Source organism: Phyllopteryx taeniolatus, chromosome 15 (assembly GCF_024500385.1).
Source record: "Phyllopteryx taeniolatus isolate TA_2022b chromosome 15, UOR_Ptae_1.2, whole genome shotgun sequence".
Taxonomy (NCBI): Eukaryota; Metazoa; Chordata; class Actinopteri; order Syngnathiformes; family Syngnathidae; genus Phyllopteryx; species Phyllopteryx taeniolatus.
Window position 1 is genome coordinate 8,734,968 of NC_084516.1, and position 24,287 is coordinate 8,759,254.

A 24,287-nucleotide genomic window follows, 5' to 3' on the forward strand; every position below is an offset into this window, starting at 1 on the left:
ATATCATTATTCCACATTAACATGCAAACACTGCTTTGCAGGCCATGTTGAGTATTCCTGCATGGCTTCATTAGATCTGTTTTTCAGCATGAGTGAGAAAAAATTAGGGAAAATTAAAGGAGACCGAAGTAGAGAAAGCCATAAAAATGGGAATTTACTATACCTTTAATGAAGTCTAACTTTTTTGCCTTGTGAGCAGCCAATTATGAGTGCAATGTTTTTGAATTTTTATTATTGGCTTTATCAGGTGCAATTCTACGACTGTAAATTTGTAGGACGTTTAAATCAACTTACAGTAAACTGCGACAGCACAAAGTACAATAAAAGTCATTATCCTAATAGGATGTGATCTAATCTAAACTGTTGCTGTGCTCGTGATGTGAATATTCTCTACTGGAGTGTGAGATGCAATTTTTTTTTCAATGCTGTACAATCAAATTAAAATAAGAAAAACAGTTGTACTTACTGCAGAACGGATTTGTTTTCTGGAATGTCCATCAGGACAGGAGGCTCGTCCGTTTGGGAAGGGTTGCCTGGCTGATTTGTGTGCGAAACGGAGTCACGGACACCTAAATAAAGTGAAAGGATTAATTTGTTAATATCCCTCACCGGTCAGAACACAAGGTACACCTACACAATGACATCCAAAACTAGAACTGTATTGAAAATTCTGCCATTACAATCATATTAATGCACACGTTGTTTATACTGTTACTAACGTCCTGTGTAATTATTTATCATATTGTACCTGATTTATTTCAATCAGACTTTAAAGAGCTTATTAAGAGCAGATTCGTATGCTGGTTCCAATGGCGACCAACACTTTCGAATCAATCAAAAGGTTGAAAAGTTCAACGAAAATTCATTACTTTGCAGAGTTAAACAATGTCAGTTTGAGAACACAGTTTAGTTCTACTGCACTGTTATATAGAATATATCGATTTTTTAAATGTAAATGACTAAATAATGTTGCTTTTCCAGAGCACAGAACTGACTTGTCTGTGAAAAACTCAGAAAACCAACAGTGATTACATAAGTCACGCGCCACCAAACTATTTACTTCTTGATACGTGACCGTTGGCCACATTAAGAACATTTTATGAGAAAAGAGATTCAAGGGGAGCAAAAAAAAAAAAACAGACTGCTACAGCAAAGTGGAGATTGTGGAGCATGATGTGTAGCATCCAGCACTAAAGACACATTTGTGATAAAAGCAACATATCGTCCATCATACCATACAGCTGCCAGACGCGAACCTTGTCTTCATATGGTAAGTTGTACTTCAGAGGGTCTCCGACAGGACCCTGGTAGTACGGTCTCATGATGGACTCCATGGCTGAGGTGTGGACCAGGCCGATGGCGTGACCAAACTCGTGGACGGCGACTGCAAACAGGTCCATCCCCTGAGAGTCTGAAGAAAACAGAGAGTGATGGGGTTTGTCAGGGTTATTACATTTCTCAGCAATGGCACTGTTTATCAAATACAGTGGAATCCTCGATAAAAATCTTCAGGAAAAATTAACCTCTAAAGTCATGTGAGAGCAGTTCAGAGCATCAAAGATCAAGTCAAATACTGGCATGTTTGATTGGCTAAAACCATTTTTGCACTTGCAGAGAGTTGTAAAAATATTACAAGGCTGTAGAGATAACGGTCTTATGATGGCTGTAGATATAATCTCCACATCTATTATTTTCCATCAGAATATTTTAAATAAAGTAGATCACTGGTAAACCAGCAATCAGGAATAGACGGTATTCGATTTTAGAGGTTTCACTATCTTCGCTATCTATAAACCGCTCTCCATCAAATGAGATACATACACATCCACATTTCCAAAGAGTAGCCTAGTGCAGTTTGGCTCCCTAGTCCATCTATTTTTTTTCCACAGTGTGTAGGCATGATGGAGACAGCTGCATTCGCTACATAAATAGCGTGACAGCACAGCATTATCACATTGTATAACCTGCCAGGGAATTTAACATGGAAGAGAAATGGGACACTCTTTGTTGGAGTCCACAGTAATTTTGTTTTCTTCCCATTGCAATTACATTCTTAAGATCATTTTTAGTGACTGTTCTGACTTAGACAACCATACCACAGCACAGTGATTCCCAACCATGGTGCTGTGGCTGTGAGAGATCTTTAGAGGTGCTGTGAGAATATATCCAATTTGGCAAAATTTGTCTGAAAATGATTTATTATTAATTATAAATATCGATCTATGCCAGTGACATATAGTGACAGGTAGAACAATTAAATGCTCGTCCATTAGATGGCAGAAGGTGTATAATCCACCCGTTGCCATTGATCCATCCATCCATCCATTTTCTGAGCCGCTTCTCCTCACTAGGGTCGCGGGCGTGCTGGAGCCTATCCCAGGTGTCATCGGGCAGGAGGCGGGGTACACCCTGAACTGGTTGCCAGCCAACCGCAGGGCACATAGGAACAAACAACCATTCGCACTCACAGTCATGCCTACGGCCAATTTAGAGTCTCCAATTCATGCATGTTTTTGGGATGTGGGAGGAAACCGGAGTACCCGGAGAAAACCCACGCAGGCACGGGGAGAACATGCAAACTCCACACAGGCGGGGCCGGGGATTGAACCCGGGTCCTCAGAACTGTGTGGCTGACGCTCTAACCAGTCGTCCACCGTGCCGCCCGTTGCCATTGATGCACCATAAATCACGGCTTCCTGGAAATATATCAGCTTTGTGTTCGATTAAACAGGGCAAGATTTCACACTGAGTAAGTCGATTTGTGAGTATATTGAGACCAGATCATTATTATTTCAGTATTCACAGTTTTTAATAAACTTTTTTTTTTTTTTGATGGTGTGCCGTGAAATTTTTCCTAGATAGGTGCCTCGGCTCAATAAAGGTCAGGAAAGACTGTCATATCATACTGTACCACTGTGGCCGGTACCCCAAAGAAGATATAGGTGGGATATCTTGGGATCCTTTACAATTGGGGTGGGCAAACTTTGCACTCAAGGGCCAAATTGTTTCTTTAAAAAATGGGCCCTTAAAATTTTTTTAAATATTTTTTAAAGAAACCAAAAAAAAAAGCATTTATTTAATGAGAATAATAAATTAAAAATAAGAAAAAATATTTTAATTAAATTTTAGCGAAAATAAATGCTCAATTAATGACTACTACAGGACTCTTGATAATATAAAAGTTGGGAGGGCCAGATTAAAAAACAAAACAAAACTTAATTTCCATCTTATCCTGTCCATGGTCACAGGGAGCTAGAGCCGATCCCTCTGAGCGAAAGGTGGACTGTACTCAGGACTGGTCGCCACTCATTCACAGGGCACACATACTGGAGACAAACACGTCTAGTCACACATCACTGAGTGGGAACTGAACCCATGCTACATGCACTTAAATCAGGTGAGTGAACCATTACACCGTTAGCAACACCTCTTTGATAAAGTCCACAGTAATTTTGTTTCCCTCCAATTCCACTAACATTTTTAAAATTACTTCTCATCCCAACTAGCACACCATACTGTGAGACTGTCGGGTACCAGAAATAAAAAGGTTTTCCCAAAAGATTGACGGTAGAGCCCGGATACTGTATTTTGGGACCTCTTAACTTTGATGACGCAACCACACTGGACTAAAAGGAACCAAGCTAGCGGCTTCAATATATTCTAAATCTTGGTCTGAATGAGGCATAAATGTTATCCACCACCTTCCTGTGGTTTGTGGCCTAGAGCGACCTGTTTCAAACCCAGTTCAGGTGTGAGATCCTATGGGTGGCTCATCTGCTTACAGAAAAAAAAATTCAGAGGACTGGCAGGTTAAATCTAGCACTGTAGAGTGTGCGGCGGGGAGATAACTTTGCTAATCCTGGCTGAGTCCAGGGATGCCAGTCAGAACCAGAGAGTAGATAGATGCCTCGGGGGTTCAGGCTATTCAAAAGAAGAATCCTCCTAAATTCTGCCCTGTCCCTGCGCTTTTGTACAGAAATAAGGCTTTTCAGAAACATGGGCACACTTGCATGTCAAGCTAAGTGAAGCTAAGCTAGCACAAAACCCCTGAAGACTGCAACCTTAGGTTGACGCACTCTCATCCTTCCAGATCCCACCAGAGACCTTCACAAGACAAATGGCGCCTGTAATCTACAGGAACGCAAGGTGCAGACAGGAAAGATGAACAAAAGGAGGGATTGAGAGAGCGAGAACAAGGGCTTTGAACCAATCATGCACCAAGCGTCATGTTTAGAACACGTGAGGCTAAATGAATTGCACCCACGGACACAGTGGAAGTGTAGAGAATTTGGCGCCTAAGGGCAGAGTGAGCTCTGTGAAGCTCTACAAGGGATTGACAATTCTTTTATGCTCATGAATCAAGGCTTTTCACCGACGGATCCACAAGTGAATCATAAAGTAGCTTTTATAGCACCCCAAATGCTGTTATTGCGCAGAAACCATGCCAAATCCTTGCACTCACAGACTTCAAACTTGCTACAGAATTATTTGAACATGATATGTTTCTTTCTGGATGAAGGCTAATAAGATGAATGCAAAAAAAAGTGGGGGGTTTCCCCCCCCCCAACTTTGGCACTACAGTATGATGAGATTTTTGGATCAATTACCTCATCATATGTGCAATTCCAGTTAATAGAAGCTGGAAGTTGAGTAAGCTCATCCAGAAAGCAATATTTATTTTCATTCAAAGTGTCTTTTACAGGATAACCTGGTTCACACAATCATTTTAAATTATCACTCAATTTTCTTTTGTAGTATACGCAGGTACACCACAGTAGAGCAATTCACCTGCCGAATGAAGCCTTTGTTTCACTCAAGATAATTAGTTGTCAGCAGCAGATTGCTTCAAGGGTGATAATTAATAGAAGCCATTCGATGCCTATCAGAGCAAAAATAACACTTCTTGGACCTCGCTTATTTGATATTACCCCCCTCACCGGACTTAATGGAAGTTAGATACAGCAAGTGTGAACTGGTCCAGTAAATGCACTGCTTAATATTCAACTATTCAGCATCATCACACATATTAGGAGTTGGGCTTAGCAGACCAAGATTTAATGTCCCGCTGAGAACAATGCACTTGGAGAAGGTGGAAGGGAATTAGCGAAGGCAATTACTCAGCGGTGGATTTGATCCGATAAGGTCCATTTCTCTCGAGATGATTACAGAGCTGAAGCGCTAACATTCAGATGACCTAACAAGTTCTTGAAGGCATCAGTGTGCCTTTTGTGAAAGTTGAACAATTTATGGATCAGCTAGCTTGGCAGGAGCACAGCTGGGCTTAACATCCGTTGTCTGGACGGATACGCAGACACAGTAATATACATGTCTGGTGAGGCTCGAGGAGGGCATTGGCGGACAGCAGCAAGTATGAAAGATGTGTGTGACTTGAAGGAATTAGCCACACCCCATTTCAGGGGTTGCATCCTCCAAGGACCCAGCCAATGCGCTCTACTGTATTTTGCCAAAGAGTTATGACAGCCCCAATTAAATGTCTACTTTTTAGGGGACTTCCTAGATACATCACATGTTCCCAACCTTACACCTAAAAGATGGTATTCCCATGTGTCTTAATAACTTGTCTATGACATGCTATCATCAAAACAGTCCTAGGAACACCAATAACATCACCTTAAATTCACCCAATTTCTCATCACACAAGTGAGGCAGTCTTCATCTAGCCCCCTATAGCAAGGCAAAGCACATTTATTTATTTATATAGCACATTTCATACACAAGGTAACTCAATGTGCTTTACATGATTAAAAGCATTCCAAAACAAAGAAAAACAACATATAGACTGCTTAGCCAATGACGAGGCCAGCTTTCATTAGATTGACAAGAATTTTTGCTGCCTCGCTGCTTGCTGCTACTTGCGGAAGCAGAGCCCACAGTGTGGAAAACAATCGAATGCCCTTAGCTTAGGTTAAAAACTATGACAGCGTAACTCACGCAGACAAGTTACTTCTGTGTATGTGACGCATGGACACATCAATAAACTTTCCCCACCCCGCGCACTTCTTCACCACAATACTAGGTGGATATGTGTTAGCATTACTAACACAAAGACTAGTGGTTAGCATGTCTACCACACAGGCGAGAGGTTCTGCGTCCCAATCTTAGGTCTCTATGTGTGGATGATGATTGATTTTAGCAAATGGCTGCAATATAACAAAGAGTGAAAAATGTAAGGGGGTCTGAATACTTTCCGTACCTACTGTATATTCAGATAAGATCTACAGGCTAAGTGTGGTGAAAGTTGCTTCTTCCAAAGCCAAACAACACACTGAAATTAGGAAGTGTTTTTCTTCGAGTAGCTGGACATACTGTACACCATACATAAATGTGCGGTTGCTTTTTACATTAAAAGGTCTGACGCACTCGGATGCAAATTTCACCCATGAGGGGCTTCGTCACAGCGGGGGTTTGGCTTAAAAGCAGAAACAACTTGCAGAGCTCGATGATTCATAGACACACACACACACACACACACACACACACACACTGAAGGCCGCTTGAATCTACTTACTACCACCACTGACTCTCACTAAATAGTTAAAGGCTGATGAAAATAACATAGATTTTAAAGCAAGCAGCACTTAAAATCTTCTAACATCACAGTGTCATCTGCGTTCAAGTACACATTTCCTCTCATGATGCCACACACATTTTGTTGGTTTGTCTTTCACTTACAGTGGAACCTCAGTTTTCATAATCAATATGTTCCAAAAAGTAAGTTAACTTTCATTTACATAGCACTTTTAAAAACACAGTTACAAAGCGGTTCAGAGACACATTAAAAATTGAGACAGATAGACTAATAAAGTAGACAAATGTTGACAAAGTTAGACTAGGTAGAAAACATGACAACCATAATAAAATCAAACAGAATATGGGAACAGGAAGGGAGGTCCATAGAAATGCTTGACAGTATCAATTAGTTTTTACGTGGCATTTAAAACAGTCCAAGGAATTAGTAGATCTAAGATCATGGAAGATGGTTCCACAAAGGTGGGGTGCAAATGCGCTGTCACCTTTTCATTTGTGTGGGGGATAGATACAGTAGAAGGCCAAGATTTGTGAATCGGAGCAGTCTTGTATAGAGGAATGAGAAACAAGGAGCTCAGAAATGTAGCTAGGGGTGAGGTCACTTGGTGCTTTATCAACAGGATCTCGTAGTTTATTCTGAATTTTACTGGCCAACGGAGGGAGGCAAGAAAGGTTATAATGGGGAACTCCGACAAGTTCTTGTTAGAAGTCTAGCTGCTGTATTTTGGATTTACTGCAAGCAGTTTAGAAAAGACTGACTGAGGCAGGAGTTGGGAAAGTTACAGTAGTCAGACCGAGAGAAGATAAAACGTTTGGATTAACTGTTCAACACCCGCAGGTGTTAAAATATGTCTTATTCAAGCAATATTTCTTAACTGAAGAAAGCAGGACTGGACAAGTTTATTGACATGATGGTCAAATGTAATATACTGGTCGAAGATGACAATGAAATTCTTAGCAGTGGATTTAATATTCTGGTGAAGTGGGCCAATAAACGGAGTAGCATCCGTGACAAAAGATTTCAGATTCAAATTAAACGTACTTCAGTATTGTCTGGGTTAAGATGAAGACAATTTTGGCCCATCCACTCTTTGGTATTAGCTAAACAATCATGGGAGGAGGTCAGTTGGTTAATGATATTGGGTTTGGAAGAGAAATACATGTGTATTATCAGTATAGCAGTGGTATTACATGTCATAAAAGCGGCTGAACAACTGACCGGGCGGGAGCATGTACCATACAATGAAAATGGAACTGGACCACGGATGGAAACCTGAGTGAAAACTAGGGTCTACAAAAACCGAGGTTTCATTGTAATTTAAATGGACAAGAAAGCTGTCAAAACATAGAGGTGAGACTTTTGACATGTATAGAAATCTACAACTTGTTTAAATTATTTAAAACATCGCCTTTTTTCTAGTGAAGGTGAGAAAAACACACTCTGTTTTGAACTATATGTTTTATTTAATTAGACATCAAAAATGATCTTTTAGACACAGTACAAAATAAATTTCACAGATGACCAATCTGGACTCTTGTGCCATTTTGTGTCAGATATTATTGAAAAATCAATTGGATCTTGTTTTCTCAGATGAATGCTGATAGTGGGACCTCTATGAATGCAAGTCAACCGGAGCCAAATGTTTGCACCAATAAAAATATGATCATAACTTTTTGATAAACCCTGCAACTGCGGCACTTTTTCAAAAGATCATCTTTGGAGCATCTTTTCTTATTAGTCTATGCTGGAGTTCACTCATTTGAAGAAGGCGGTGGTGAAAACGAAGTGTTAAGACATCTAATGAATACAGTCATATGGACACCTCTGACCCCTTTCCTCTTCAGATCAGTACACTCATTACTTTAACCCCCATTTGTGCAGCTGGTGAGCATGTCCCCCATTACTACTTGCACACATTAAGACACACTGCTTGCTTGTCCTGCCACGACTGCACCCTGGTGGGAGATCTACAGTAATGGGCCAGATTGAGCTGCAAGTCTTGTAACATATGGCTTAGGGCCATGACAGCACATAGGTTTTGAGGCTTTGAACAATTGATGTGAGGCAAAATGTTCATGAATACATTTGACAGGAAGAGTGTTTTAGCAGATACATAGATAATGAAGCAGCTCACTGTTAAAGCCGCTCACACATTTAAAAATGAAGAACAAATGATCCTTAATACTAAATCCTTGAAAGCTACCACAGCAATTTTCCGGCTTCCATAGAGGCAATACTGTTTGGTTCATTTTGGTATGGTATGCGTTTTATTGTATTCCCAATGTGAAGCGTCCAAAATTAGCTATTTTTTCATTACCCCTTTTTTTGGAACGCTGGTAGCAGTGTTCCACTTATACCACTACCACTTATACTGAGTAATACACGGTGCTATCCAGTGATTGGTCATGAGAGAATTGCCTTCTGTGTAACAATAAAATGTATTAAATGGGAAGAAAACAAAGATAAAATTAGTCTAATTAAAAATAATCCATTAATTGGGCCAAATCACATCTAATTAAGAACTATAGTGTTTCCATTTGCTTCGAATGAGCAGATCCAACATGAAGCCATCCATGCTGGAAATCCACAATAACCAGAAAAAAAGCAGGACAAGAACAAACAAAGAGGAAATAATGAGAGTTCTTTGTATCACTGCACAACACTGACCTTGGATACAATATGACGCATGGCACATAGTTTCGCAACATAGCTACACCTTAAAGGACTATTTTCCCCTCTATGTCTCTCAACATAGACACATTCACACAACAAACTGATTACTTTGGTTTCATTCTGAGTTTATCTTGGGGAAGGATCACTGGCCTAAATGTGTCCAGAATACAAAGTGTTGGGAGAGAAATGTGACAAAAGCGGGATAAACCACTCAGTAAAATCCTGCCCAAGAGTCACTGGCAGTGAGGTTGTTCACATACAGTAGCTGATTTTTGTGCAGCTGGCATGGGATCAATTCGTTCTCAATTCCCAGTGAATTGAATTGATAAGGATGCACGGTACATCGTGAAACTACTCTTTGCAAAATGCACAGAGGCAATACGTGAGGAAATAACAAGCACATAGCACATAGCAAGCTCCTGCAAGGAGAAACGCTTTACTCAGAATAAAAAGGAGGGAGTAAGTAAAATAGTAAGAGCTTCATGACATTCTGTATCAAACTGTCGCCCCCCCCCCCCATCTTTAAGCTACAGGAACTTTTCTGAATTTGATAGAATACACAGCACAGCACAAAGCATTTGCTCTTGGATTTTGCAGCCGTTCACAGAATAATGGATAGAAAACGAGCCTTGATGCGGACAGATTTGAGACTAGCAAATAAATTGGATGCGTTCAGACGTGTTGTCGAGCAACGCATGCACAATGTACGCAACAAAAAGGATATGTCATAATCATTGTCAGAATCCCAATCCATTTTCCGGTGATGGTGTTACGAAGCAGACATTTAGTAAGTGATAGGGTTCTTTCACACTGGCCAGATAATTATCAAAGTCGTCAACTTCTGCCAAAATGTTATTAGTGCCACTTCACTCAATACTCCATACACTAAACCTTCCTGTTTACCTTCTTGCAACCAATAAGAGAAAGTCTATTGTGGCGTATTTGGGATTGCTTGGATTTTTTCACCAGGTGAAAAGAAACCAAACCGAGAAGGAAATGGCCCAAATTTGCAGAGCCTTTCAATGTTTCGGACAAGAGAAGGTTTGCTATAGTTATGAATGTCAGGTTCAAACAACCTAGAACATTTAATAAACAATAAACAAGGAAGGAAGACAAGAGATGGTTCTTTTACTCGCGAGGAGAACGGACAGAATTGTTAACAGTAACAATCTCCTACCGCTCTGAGCACACTCTGCCGATCCCGCTCTTTTTATTTTCTTAGGGCGGTTCCCAGTTACAGAGATGTTGGTTATATTGCTGAATAAATGCTTTCCAATACTATAAGAGTAAATATGGGATAACTAATGTACATTTATTCTAACAATGAAAACACACATGGTTCAGGTAGGAAGTCTCTCGAAGTAATGTTAGGCTCTTAGTTCTGTCAAAGTGTCCTCAAAGCTATACACTGAACTTCCATTTGCGGCTGATGCTACTTCTTTAACAACTCAGTGACACTATGAAGACATTGGTTTCTGCCAGGAAAGGTGACTCAATTTGATGTTTGACTCGAAACCATTAGATGACAGTTTCCTGCAGGTTTTGTCTTCATTATGAGCACCCTCCATCCTTGGGTTAGCAACTCCCTCTGAGTTAGCTTTTTTAATGCTGGCACAAACCTTGCAGCTTCACACACCAGATGTTTTGTTTGGTGAAAGTATTTACTTCACAAATCCATCAGGATAGAGCAAACAGGCAAATAAATACATTTAAAAAAAAAAAAAAAAAAAAAAAAAAAACCTGGAAGATGATTTTGGAAATGTTCTGTTTGTCATATTCATAGCGATCCAATCAGAAAAAACACAAAAAAATCTGCTGCTTTGCTAGGATGTAACCATAAATACTTTGGAAGCATACAAAAATGTTTTGAGTTCCAAGCGTCGAGATAACATGCTGTGTTTTCCAGGACTGACCAGAAATTGGCAGGCTCGTTTGCATTTAGAGGCGCAGAGCATCATGTGCTTATTACAAATCAGCAGCTCTCTCTTAGCGGGCAATCTTGGATGAAACACGACTGGCTTGATTAATCAAGATAACTTTGTGCAGAGCAATCTGATCAGAATCATTAACAATACCCTTAAGTTAGCATTAACCAGGTCATCTTCCTCCCATGCGTCTCACAAACCTGACCTGTAAGCCTGATGATGGATTTAATTTTGTGTCCAGTCACTAACGTTCCTTCCTCAGAGGTAAGGGCACAATTCTTATTTCCTTCAAGTTCAATCTATGAAGCAATTTGATTCACTAAACTAACGGTAATATTCAGATATAATAACTCTTAATATTCAAATATTATAACTTGAAACAAAACACCTTGATGACTTATTCTTCAGTTGTTTGGAAGCTATCAACCACTTTACAATGCTCATATCCCTTTTTCTCTTGCATGTAGTATTACAGTAGGGGATATGTTAGGAGGGTAGAATGGATCTGGAATTAATATTTGGTCTTCGCAAAGGGCTGTGCTCTACTCTTGTGGTCACACTTTTAATGTAGTTCTTTGGTCCGGAATCATTTTACATTACACAATTGGCATTCAGAATGGTATTTTTCTAACAAAAGTCTAACAGTAAAATGTTTTTTCTTCTGTTTACACGTCAACATTTGTGAAGTATTGTGTGGCAAAACTTAGATTCCCAAAACAATGCTGCTGCTTGCCAAGTCTTTTACAGTTATTGGATTTCTGTTTACATGGTGGCTGTGCTTTTACGGTGTTTTTTACCACCTGAGATATCGCAGAGCATTATGACAAGACAATATAATTGGTAATATTGTCCATTTAATTATGTTACAATATGTTTAAATTTGTGGAAGGACAACAAGATATATTTTTATGCAGGCTTAAGTTTCATGACATTGTTGCAGTATCCATCCATTTTCTACACTTCTCATTAGGGTTGCGTGTTAAGAGTCTTCAATTAGCCTAAAATGCATGCATTTGGAATGTGGGAGGAAGTCGAGGTGCCCGAATCCACTGTGCTGTGTTGCTGCAGTATATCAAGTGGAACTGTAAACCTTAACTGTTACACATGCACTCCCAAAAAATACCAAGGCCAATTTCTGGCTCCTTTAAAAACACAATGTTTTTGAGCTCAAGAAGTAAACTTTGACGTCCTGCTTTTAGAGCTATATAACGGTTCTTATTTCTGCTGCCTCTCCTTCCATCATTAATCGGCAGCGATGGGAGGACAATGGCAACGAGAAAGGTCACATTGAAGTTCATTCTTTCAGATTAAAGGGACACTAAAAACAGCACATTCAGAGAAAAGCAAAATTAATGGTTTAGCTGTCATTGGTGTGACTGTGCTGAGACATCACCACATGACAATCAGTCAGGGCAATTACAGTAGATCACTCCATCACCTCTTTTCATCTGGATGAGTGGACTCATAATGCAGCTTCATTTTTCTTCTTTTGCAAAAAGTCTCCTGACAGGAAAAGGAGGAACATTGTAAATGACAAGTGAAGTTATTTTCACAAAAGAAAACACTTCCTCTGCCACTAACAATATTTTTTTAAACCACTTTGGCAAAGCTTCTGAAATTCTGCCTCTGTGCATGAGAATGTAAAAATGCTCAAAATTCAGCAGGAGTACAGCAGCTTTTCAAAAGAAGAGATATTGTAGCGTGAGTCTTGGACAGGGACACAAGCGACCATTCCAAGTTCGAAACATTTAAAACGCGTGTGCTTTCCAGATAGGACCACAAATAGGCAGGCAGGCAGGCTTCCATTTAGGGAAGCTTAGCATCATGTCCTCACTCCTCCAAATGAGCAAATATCAAGGGCAATCTTGGATGAAGCAAGGTTTGGCTTGTTCAATCAAGACGAAAGCTCAGAACAGAACCACACCAAATTTGTGTCAAGCCAAATATAACCTGTTTTTAAAAATAATAGTACAGACACTGTGATTATAAACACTGGAATGACTACAGTAATAACGTGGCATTTGCTCAGCGGTACATGATAATTGTCCTCCTAAACAAATTCAAAACGTAATTGTATATTTCTGTTGAAATTGTCTAAAATACTCATTTCTTATATCCTCAAATGGTGGCTTCTGCTCTGATAGACAACACACCTCAGTGAATCAATAAATAAATGATTAACATGAATGCATCAAAACTACACACATATGTCATGCAGCTAAGAATGAAAGCCACTTCAAATTAATATACTATCATGGAAACCAGCACGGGCACAACGACACAAATTTCCAAGAGCTATTGAGAGTTCATTTGCAGTATATAATATGTTATTACAATTTGTGTCCTCAATACACGGCATCTGCCTTTGTTCATAATTTAATGTGTATTCAGTTATCTATTATGTACTGTATTCTCAAGTGATTTAGAATAGGATAAGACATTTTTTATAAGTGTAGTACGAGTACCACTGGTTGTACCTCTGCCTTGTTTTTTATGAACACTCAGGCCTCCAGTACTCCACTACAGTATTTTGATGTTGGTTATGATGGGGGTACTTTGAGGACTAAGAATTTTTTGAGGTGGTGATTCTGAGAACCACTGGATTAAGTTAAAGACACCCTGCCCGCCAACGACCTCTTCCACGCTCACCTGGTGACCTGAAGGTCCAAGCCTCGTCGTCATCAAAGTGCGTATCTCCAGCGGTGAACCTCTCTCCAGGGAAAAAGGCGTGGGCCACGGCGCCCCCTGGGCCGTCAAAGGGATATCCGTCATCGTGGTCGGCCTTAGCGAAGTCGATCTGAATGTCGGCGTCACGTCCTGCCACCTCGTGGAAGTTAAGCGGTGCAATGTCACTCCAGACCTTCAGGGCGTAGTGCATGAGGGCTCGAACGGTGTCCCTGCCCAGTAAGGCTGAGTCCTTTGGGAACGTCCTCACTCTGAGACAAGAGAAGAGAACATATTAAAGGGGGACATGTTATAGAAAAAAATTATTTGTACGGAATTCTCTAGAGTGCCTGTCCACCCACCTAGTGGACAACTGAACAAGTAGATCTTTAGTTTTCTGCCTATTTCTTAACGTGTGTCTGTGAGTGAGGCGTTCTAGATTATGCAAATCCAGCTAATTTACATAACAACCACCAACACATGTACATGACTTGGCAGCTAGGTTCCAATTATATCAAAGCCAAAAGGTAAGCAGAGCTGCAGTGTGAGCACAAATCAGGATTAGCCGACACTATTACCAGCATTAGCTTCTGATAACCGGCACATACTCAAATGTCGGGGGTGGGGGTGGGAATTCTGTGCGGATATATCTGCTTGAATGCACAACATCTGCACACTAATTGACAAAGTGTAATTTGGTGGCTTGGTGATAAAGTGCTGCCTTTACAAGTGAAAACACAGTTGAATCCACATGAGCGCTCGCAATACGATAAAGAATATGGATAAATTAGCAAGTGGCTGTTCATTTCCAGCCTGCACATGAATGGGTGAACATCTCCTGCTTATTTGGGAGTCTCAGGATCACCGAAGTCTCAAATAATGCCACAAAGTCACTAGATTTGCTGCTAGTCGCATGTTTTTATTTATTTATTTTTTAAATTAGCCACTAGAGGGATTGGAAAAGTCACTAAATATGGTGAACCTATCCCCCGTGATTTGCAGAAACCCCCACTTATTCACTGTATTTCTTTCCTTGATCCCTCGCTTATGTGTTGTTGTTTTTTGGGGTTGGGGGAAATTAAATGAGTGTCAATTCTCAGATTTTCATTATTTGCTATCCCCCCAAATAGTGGGGGTCTACTGTATTGCGACAAAATTGGCAAATCTGAGTAGCCCTCGCTTTAGTCGCATTAGCTCCACCCCCACTTATCATGTTAATGAAAACTATATTCATATTGTGTCATATTTCCATCAAAATAAAATAAAAATAAAAACAGTGCTTGCAAAGCTTAATTGAAAGGCTACAGTAGGCTAACGTATGAATTTAGATACGGTGTAATAAGTGTAAGAATTACATATAAATCAACATTTGACCAAACAGACATGATGACCAGGTCTTCACACCATTTTCCTTGCTGTAAACCGTGGTCGAATAAATAAATGCACTTCAAAATCTGATGGACAGACAGCTGATTTCTTTTTCCCCAACCTCATTACTTCCTTCACGCAATTTCCACCTTCATTTTTCCACAGGATGGGCCGCCCTAGAGTTTGTACATCAACAGTTGGCACACGCATTCACGTCAACCATAAATTATGCTTGTAATGTTTCAAATGAAGAGAGGCTGAGTGAAAGAGGAGACTACTGGGGAGGAGCCTTCTATGCAGCTCCACAGATGCACAAGATGACATCACAAATGCTAAGTAGGCTACATGAACGCCACACACCCACAAACACACATTATTGACCTATTCTGTGGAGACGTGCACTAATTACCCTCCTTATTTGAAATGAAGCATCTCCTCGAGTGCCCGCGACAGCAAGGACACACCCTCTCGTGACACTCACAGAGCCACTCCGCACTCAAACTCTCACATTTGAAACTATTCCGCTGACACAGATGCGGTCCCATGCTGTGTGTTACTAAAGAGTCAGCACATTAATGTCACACACTCACACACAGAGCCACGAGACTTGTCATTCAGGCTGAAGATGAAGGTCTCGAAATTAAAAGACTCAGCGTGGATCTTCCTCCTTGTCACTCCTCTCCCTCTTCTTTGCTTCTCACTCTTTCCCGTTTCCTTGCACATCACCGCTATTAGTCACCAACCGAGACGGATATGCGAGACATTAAGAAGTTAGTTTTTGTTTTGGTTCCATTAAGCAAGTTCCCAGAATGTGACCCATCATGAGAAGTAGGTAGATAAATGTCTTCTTCGAGAGACACAAGGCCAGTATTCAATTGTTTCGTGTGATGTACGCCATGATGCAATTTTTACCATTAAAATCCCTGTACAGTTAAGATAAATATACGTCCTAGATTTGACACACCACAGAGAAGAGTGTTATTACAAACCCTAGTAAATTTTAATGGTTAAAAAAATTGCCAAGTATATTAAATGAGGCTTTAATATTGTAAAAAAAAACAAAAAAAAACAATTAAATCAAGCCATTCTCTCTGCTCTCTAACGCTGTGTGCGTGTCCCGCTGAATGCACAGAAACCACACTCCCCGACTGTCAACTGTCAATCAAATACCACTATTACGACCTGGAAAAACTGATGCTACTTTGTATAGCATCTTTCCTATGGCTACACATGACTACATCTTTGACTCACAAATATATATGCGCTTAAAGCCTCCGGGGGCTGGAATATATCCGACAGACAATGAGGTGGTCTAAAGCGGCCAGGCCAGCACAAAGCTGCCTGTCAGGTCGGGGTAAAAATGAAAAAGAATTAAATAAAATAAAAAAATAAAAGTTTTCCCTTCCTCGCGCTTCTGTCTTTTTCTGCGTGATGTGCACTCATTCAAGCCCGACAATGAGGCGCTCTAAAGCGGCTATACCAGCGGACTATCCAAAGGGAAGATGTATTTTCGGGGTGTAGGCATCGCGAGCTAGCAAAGTGCTTCTTGCAACTGCACTAGATAACCGCTGATGCGAACGAAGGCGCTCAAGTTTTTAGTGGGGGAGCCGAGGCCACATTTTAGCTTCTCCCCCCCCCCCAAAAAAAAAATATTGAAAACTGAACTTGTAAACAGTTTAACGCCATAGTAAACTACAATCTGAGTACCGTATAGTTCTGAGTCTTTATACGTTTTCAGCAATTATCTTCAAATTTGCATAATGTAGCAGGTGGCACAGACAAGAAAAACAACTTTTTAATTTAAGAGACAGTCATGTTATTTATGAAATATGCAAGAAACTTAGGACACTTATTAGCCGGGCGCTCTGGAGAACCAACAAGCACGCGGCTTTCATTAAGACTCGGAAATTGTATTACTTTGAATGAATTTGCACTTCATTGCATCTGGAATGGGCTGAATCTTTTTCTACTTTCATGCATCCCCTCTCATATAAACAACAATTTTCCCTGACTTTTCTACACCTGCTTCACAATGTGCCAGTAACGTGATAATGGCGGGGCTCTCGGATGCTGATTTGTAAAGCAATATGCAAATAAGTGACTCATGCTGAGGTTGATATTGTTACTCCCAATTACGCACATGGCCAAATGTCTCCTTAAATGAAAATACAGCATGTCTAGAGGATGCAATGACTTCTAAAAGAGAGAGTAAATATTCTTCTTATACAAAAAAATGACACAGTCCAAGATAATGACCACATTAATACTCCATAATATGCATTTTTAACTATTGCACAGGTTCCAAAGGGAAGCAAGTGATGTCCGCATGCTTTGGTGGGCCTGGTCATTACTGCAAGCAGTTTCACGTTATTATCTCAAATAGTCACAGGGTTACATAGACAGCATACTAGCGGTCCCTTTGGATACAGCTGTGCCGTTTCTTGACAGTCACTAACAGCTGTGAGCTATGGCTATAATTAGCATGATGACGGACCCCTGCTGCTGACTTATGACTGTGGTTATCCTTCCCTCATTAGCAACTACTTTTGACTTTCAATCAGGTCTCACTTCTTTTAAAACTGTCCTTGGCTCAGCGGCTTTAACTGTTATTAATGAGGTAAACACAGTGATATCACTGTGGACCTACAGCCCATCTGTGTATTCTCATAATCTTGTGCGAATGTTAGATAAACACCACTCATTTGCTTTATTAGGAAGATAAACGCGGGACTAAGGAGATAGATGAGCAGATGCAGTCAGATTTGGGCCCCGAATCGTGGTCCAGGTGTAGGGGTGGGTTCCAATGCCCCGCATGTTCTAGATGCCCGTCAGTGCCGAAACTTTTGATTCAAATGAATGGGCCTCCATTAAGCTCTGTAGAGAGGGATAACTGAACTGAATTTAGGATGTTATAAATCTGAAACATGCAGGGGACATTTTAACAGATGCAAAGGGAGAAGAATCAGTTTTCGGTGTATCTTCACGCTCTCATTCAGCTGACTACATAACAGTCTTGAATCCTTAGCAAGCAACGTTTAGGGAAAAAATTTTTTAAACAAAGTTTGGCCAGAAAAGTAGGCTAATGCAGAACTGAAGTCCTGCACAGTATACATGTGGCTTCATTTCCTTGCTTGACTAGAGGGAATGAATGGTATATTTTTTTTTTTTAATGTTGTTTAAAATAGGAGAATCTCTCCCGGAAAGGTCTGAACTCCTGTTTTCATGCCAGTGCTGTAATGAGTAAAGCATTGGTTTGCTTGGATGTAGCTCAGCTTTGCACAGCTGACGTCATGTTGAGCTTCTTTCGACTGCGCTTAAGTATTCAATCAACAGCGCCTCTGCTGGTTGCAGCCAAGTAGTGCACTGCATTTTGCATCAAATGCTAAGAATACAGGGACTTGGGGACTGGGAGATCAGAATGCAAAAAAAGCAATCAGACATTCAGAACAATTATTTCATTGAAAACAGAAAACTCATTGGAAATTCTAGTCCAGTATTGCATGTTCTTCAAAGCTCCCCAGCAATTTGGCCACAATATAACATCTGGAGCAGATGCAGTGGAAACAAAACATTTTGTCCTTAATGTTTACTGTAGGGATGACCTACACAGTTAAACGCATTCATTTTAACACAATGTTTTTACAGCAAACATCCATCGACTTTACCAAATAGACATCCATCCATTTATCTAATAAACCCATTCATCCATTTGCTTTAACCGTTTATCACGTTCAGAGTCAGAGGGAGCAGGAACCTATTACAGGTGTGTTGAAACAAAAGGCAGACTGCACCTTGCACCAGTCATCAGTCAATCACAAGGAATATTTGGGCCATTTTTTCATATAATGTGAACAATCACGGTGAAGACATGGCCCACTGAATTTCCTTTTGAAAATCAATTCATTTTACTGATATGAGTATTTGAATTACTGGCAGTTGTTATCCATCAAAACGTCATAATTGTTTTCAAGAAAAAATATATTCTAAAGTAATAGTTTTCAAACTTTTAATGCCAAAATGTCTTTTACCGTTAAGGGTGGGAAAGAAAGTTTCATGATTTGTTACAATATGTTTTCTGAAGATGGTAACTATTAAATTTTTGGATATATAGGATTTTTCACCAACCTCTTAATATGCTTTTTTTTTTTTTTCATGAATCCGAACACAAATGCATCTTAATATCTTCAAAGTTCCCTTTTTTGTTTTTTTTTGCAAACAATCCTCCTTTGTCTCTAAGCTGTCTTTACCGTTATGTTGTTGCAATACACCAGAGGGATCTGTGAGTTGAATTGTCAGGATAAGGCACCCACTTTGCATCAAGACAATAGCAGAAAGCAAAATACATCATGTTATTTCTGAGATATGTATGATTATTTATGTATTTGTGAACGTGTCGGAACTATTGCATGTCCTTACCGTTATTATGAGGGTATAAAGACAAGAGTGTAATGGTTTAATAAGTAGTCAGCATAATTTTTGCACTTGTATCTGCTGAGTTTCAAGGGTAACATATGTAACTTGTGCAACTCACACAATGTGTATGAAGCCGTTTATGTCTTCACTATTATAAAAAGAAGTGTATTTCAGTGGGGGACCACCATTTGCTCTGTAAATAAGGACTGTCTTTACTATGAATGCCCACAGTTTTAAATTAATAATAACTTTTGAAAATAAACTAAGTGTGTCTTTTTCAACATGGGAGACCATTACCCATATAAAACCAAGGCAGCATTAAAAATTTTTTTTAAAAAGCTACATTAGATTTTTGTTGTCGTTATTGTTATCGATCAAATTATATGAAAATGACCCATATAGAGACAGACAATCATTCATTCTCAGATCCACACCGTCACTAAGTGGGAACTGAACCCACGCTGCTTGCACAAAGTCGATTGAACCGCTGCCTCAACAGTGACACCATACAATTGAAAACCATCTATCCATCCATCTCCCAACCCATGCAACCATAAGCCTAGAATCCTCCGATAATTGTATGCGGTCCCACAATTTAAAAAGCACTAGAGCTTTGAAAATAAAATGAAAACATTTATGTTTAGTCATTTCATTACTGTTGTATTAGTACAAACATGGACTGATAAGGAAGCACTGCAGTTTGACAGGTGGTGGTTGTGAAAAAGAGGCAATTGTGAAACGTGGTTGGACATGCAGATGAAGCAGAGGGCCATTTTTACTAACCGCTGCTACAGTAGTGGGTATACTTCAGGCTGATTAACAGTCTTTAGTGTTTATTGTTTCTTACCTCCAGGATAAATGCCGCTTTTTCCATTTGTTGGGAGGACTCGGACTACGTTTTCTGCGGCCCACTGTCACTTCACTTTCAGACACATCTGGCAGAGAACATCTGGGTGTTTTCATTAGACCCAATGTAGCTTGATCTGTAAAGAAAAGTTGATTGTGTGACAGATTTTATGATAATTGAAGTTCATTTTTACAGGTAGTTTATGGGATATGAATAAAAAAAAACTTACCAAAAACTCCAGTCTCCTTGAGGCCTCCAAACTTCTGCATGGCTTTAATGGCCTTGGTCAAGGCCTCCTTGGTCTGAAGTTGGCCTGTAACTGGGTCAGGGGGTGGGAGGTAACCAAACTTGCTCAGCCAGTCCTGAAGGCAAAAAAATAAGATTCAGTCATTCTCTGGATCTGAGAGCCTTCAGATATTGTTTAACACCTGACCTGACCTGAGCACATTATGACATATTCATTTAAAAATCCACTCAACTATTGATGATCCTTTATATGTACAGTATACTGTATGTACTTGAAGGTGCTCAACAGGTTCCAATCGTAAGGTCAGCAACAGTTTCCAATGATTTGCTTGTAAATCCCCCGCTCTGCTAAATGCCCATTAATGACACCTACATAACCTTGTAAAGAGAATGTCACTGGCTACCAATTTGCATTAACTCATTCAACTTTCCGGATCCAGAAAAACAATTAATTAAAGAATGCATAATTTCTTTTTGGGAGATATCATCCTTGATAACATATATGAGGGATTAAAATAAGTAACAATAATTACTAGCCCTGCCAAAATACAGGACTAGTTATTGGAATATAAACAGCAAATGACCACTCAAGCACACTCACAAATACCCCTTGCGGAGGCAAAGATAATATGCCTTCTACACTTTAAAGCACTTCACTTTGTTGCGACTTTCAGCTTGTCCCATCAGGGGTGGACAGAACAACATCTTAAAATGGTTAGCCTTGAGAGAGGACCGATTCTTTTGTCCGAAAGATGACATATTCTACAGGAAGAGGTCTTACACCATTGAAGATGCACTTGTTAAACAAACCTAGATTAAAGATCAGTCACAAATGCACTCTCTCTCCCTGGTAATACAACCTGACATACTCGCAATTGATCATCAATTTGCCTCCAAATAAAGGGGAAAGTGACTTACTGAGATGACACTTAAGAGAAGCTAGCATTTCTCACAAACCTATTCCAGAGGTCCCTTGATTTATGATTCATTCGGTGATCACGCTAGTAACCCAAAACACTTGTATCTCAGATTATCTTTTCCCATTGAAGTGAATGCAAATAAAAGGAATACTGTCCATATCCTCAAAAGTCCTGATCTTTGATTGAATGAGAAAGCCAGGCCAGAGTGCACAAGTGAGTGAAGGGAGACCCTGTATGTGTTATTGGACAGCGCAGACACGTGTTTTTTTTTTTTTTTTTAGAATTCCTCAACATTCCCAGTCTTTAGTTGGCCCTTCCCAGCTTTTTTGGAACGTGTTGCAGACATTAAATTCAAAATTCAAACCATGGTATTCTGTTTTTATTTACATTTACATTATTTACAAAAACCCAACTTCATTGGAATTGGGGTTTGTATAACCTTCACTGGACCTTCAATGCTGGCGGTAACACGGAAACTGAAGATGAGTTTTTTGGGCCGTGGAAAGATTGCATTATTGCGCGTGCGCCAAACAATAATGCTTCAATGTTACCCAGTGACTACAGCCATGCATGCTTATCTTTTAGGTCAGCGAATTGAGATTCTGAAGGTATGAAATTGTGGAGGATGCACTTATGAACATAAAGCAGCCAAATTTGAGCCATTTCCAATTTGTTTACAGGTCAGACAAGGTTGTCGATGATCCAACAGATGCCCTATTAAATATGGTTTTTGTGCACTTGGAGGGTGCAAACACCTTTCAGCCACTAATCTTTATTGATTTCTCATCAGACTTTAATTGTATTAAGCCTCACAATTTAGCAGGAAGGCTAGCAAGCCTCCACAAGATTGATCCTCACTTCATCTGCTGCTGGGTGGTGAATTCCTTGAAAGGTCACATGTGAAGGTGAGTCGTGTTTTATCTAATTTATTTCTCTCTTTCGTCTGCTGGCTTGCTTCAGAGAGAGGTCTCTTGTCATTTTGCGCTTGTGCTACGTGCAAACATTTGTCAACATATGAGATGCCATATTGTCCTCACATCTACAGTGATCAACAAGTCAGTTGTTGAAAACGACAGTTGAGCTTCAGGATTTGTTAGAGTCACATTGGTCAGGGCTCGACACTGACTTTTTTCCCAAACTTTGGACGAGAGGCAGTGTGCACCCTGTACTGGTCACCAGTCAAGTCACAGAGCACATGCAGACACATAATTATTCACACCTATGAAGAGTCTTCAATTAAACATGTTTTTTTTTTAGAATGTGCGAAGATGCCAGCGAACCCGCAGAAAACCCGCAGAGAACATGCAAACTCCACACAGGAGGGCCGCAGCTAAGGGTTGAACCCAGCACCTCTCGACTGTGATGAAGCAGTGCTAACTACTACGCGCTTTGGCAAAATGTCTCAACTAATTCAACATGTCCAAGTGCATGTTCTGTAACAATATATAATCACACATCACAAAGAAAAATGGAAGTCGCTTTTGTGTATGTTCACTAGATGTAAAATACAGCCTATAATTTTAAGCAGAGTAGAGGAGGGATATTTTTAAATCCATTCAATGATGATGAATAATGTAGCTTAGGTAAAGGTGAAGGGTAGGACCTAAATAAGAATAGCTTCTTCCTACTCCATTTCAGACTAACATTACATTGGAGATATAATTTTTCCCTTCATTTTCTTGTTTTGTATTGCATGTTTGAAATAAACTTCCTCCATCCATTTTCTATCCCGCTTTATCCTTACGAGGGTCGCAGGCGTGCTGGAGCCTATCCCAGCTATCTTCGGGTGAGAGGTGGGGTACACCTTGAACTGGTCGCCAGCCAATCGCAGGGCACACATAAACAAACAACCATTGGCACACACATTCATACCAAAGGGCAATTAAGAGTCTTCAATCAACCTACCATGCATGTTTTGGGGATGTGGGAGGAAACTGGAGTGCCTTGAGAAAACCCACGCAGGCAAACTCCACACAGGCGGGGCCGGGATTTGAACCCAGGTTCTCAGAACTGTGAGGCAGATGTGCTAACCAGTCGGTCACCGTGCCATGAAATAAACTTCAATCAGTCAAAAAGGATATGGCTGTGTTAAGAATGAACAAACTCAATGTTAAACAGGAGTCAGCCTGCCACCATTCAAAGTGCCTCTGATTAAACCTGAATAAAGTTCAAACGTTTTTGGTGGCTATTCCTGACTATTTTTATCTTATTTATTTATTTTTTGCTTACTAGCAGAAGCCTGAAAGTTGTTTGCTAACACTGATTGCTATTTGGAACTGTTCATACAGTAATTCGCTCTACCTTAAGTAAGGCCCCTGTTGCAGATGAAGAAAAACAACCTCACAGCATGATGCTGACACCACCATGCTTTACCGTTGGTATGATGTTCTTTTGGTGATAAGTAGTGTTGTGCTTGCGCCAAACATACATTCCCCACATGCGTTTTGGAGAGTTTCAAGTGTGTTTTGCAAAATGTACCTGGGCTTGGATATGTTTTTGTAAGATAAGGCTTCTGTTTTGCATTTCTTCCTCACAGCCCAGACATGAAGAAGTCAGGAGATTGTTGTCACATGCAATAAACAGCCAATACTTGACAGACATTGCTGCAACGTCTGGTCTCATTTTTTAATATACTTTAACAAAAACCAGGCATTTGAACAGGGGCATGTAAACATTTTAAA

At 40.1% G+C, this 24,287-nt stretch overlaps 1 protein-coding gene across 1 annotated transcript in view; it reads right to left on the minus strand.

Moving 5' to 3' along the window:
• The window catches only part of LOC133465163 (matrix metalloproteinase-17-like), a 55,702-nt gene that overhangs the window by 11,580 nt on the left and 19,835 nt on the right, over positions 1 to 24,287 (minus strand). Inside the window, exons 2-6 of the mRNA XM_061747655.1 lie at positions 20,670 to 20,802; positions 20,441 to 20,576; positions 13,798 to 14,084; positions 1,235 to 1,411; positions 467 to 569 (exon numbers count right to left, since the gene is read on the minus strand). Of these exons, the coding sequence (XP_061603639.1) occupies positions 467 to 569; positions 1,235 to 1,411; positions 13,798 to 14,084; positions 20,441 to 20,576; positions 20,670 to 20,802 (836 nt within the window). The remainder of the gene's footprint in view (positions 1 to 466; positions 570 to 1,234; positions 1,412 to 13,797; positions 14,085 to 20,440; positions 20,577 to 20,669; positions 20,803 to 24,287) is intronic.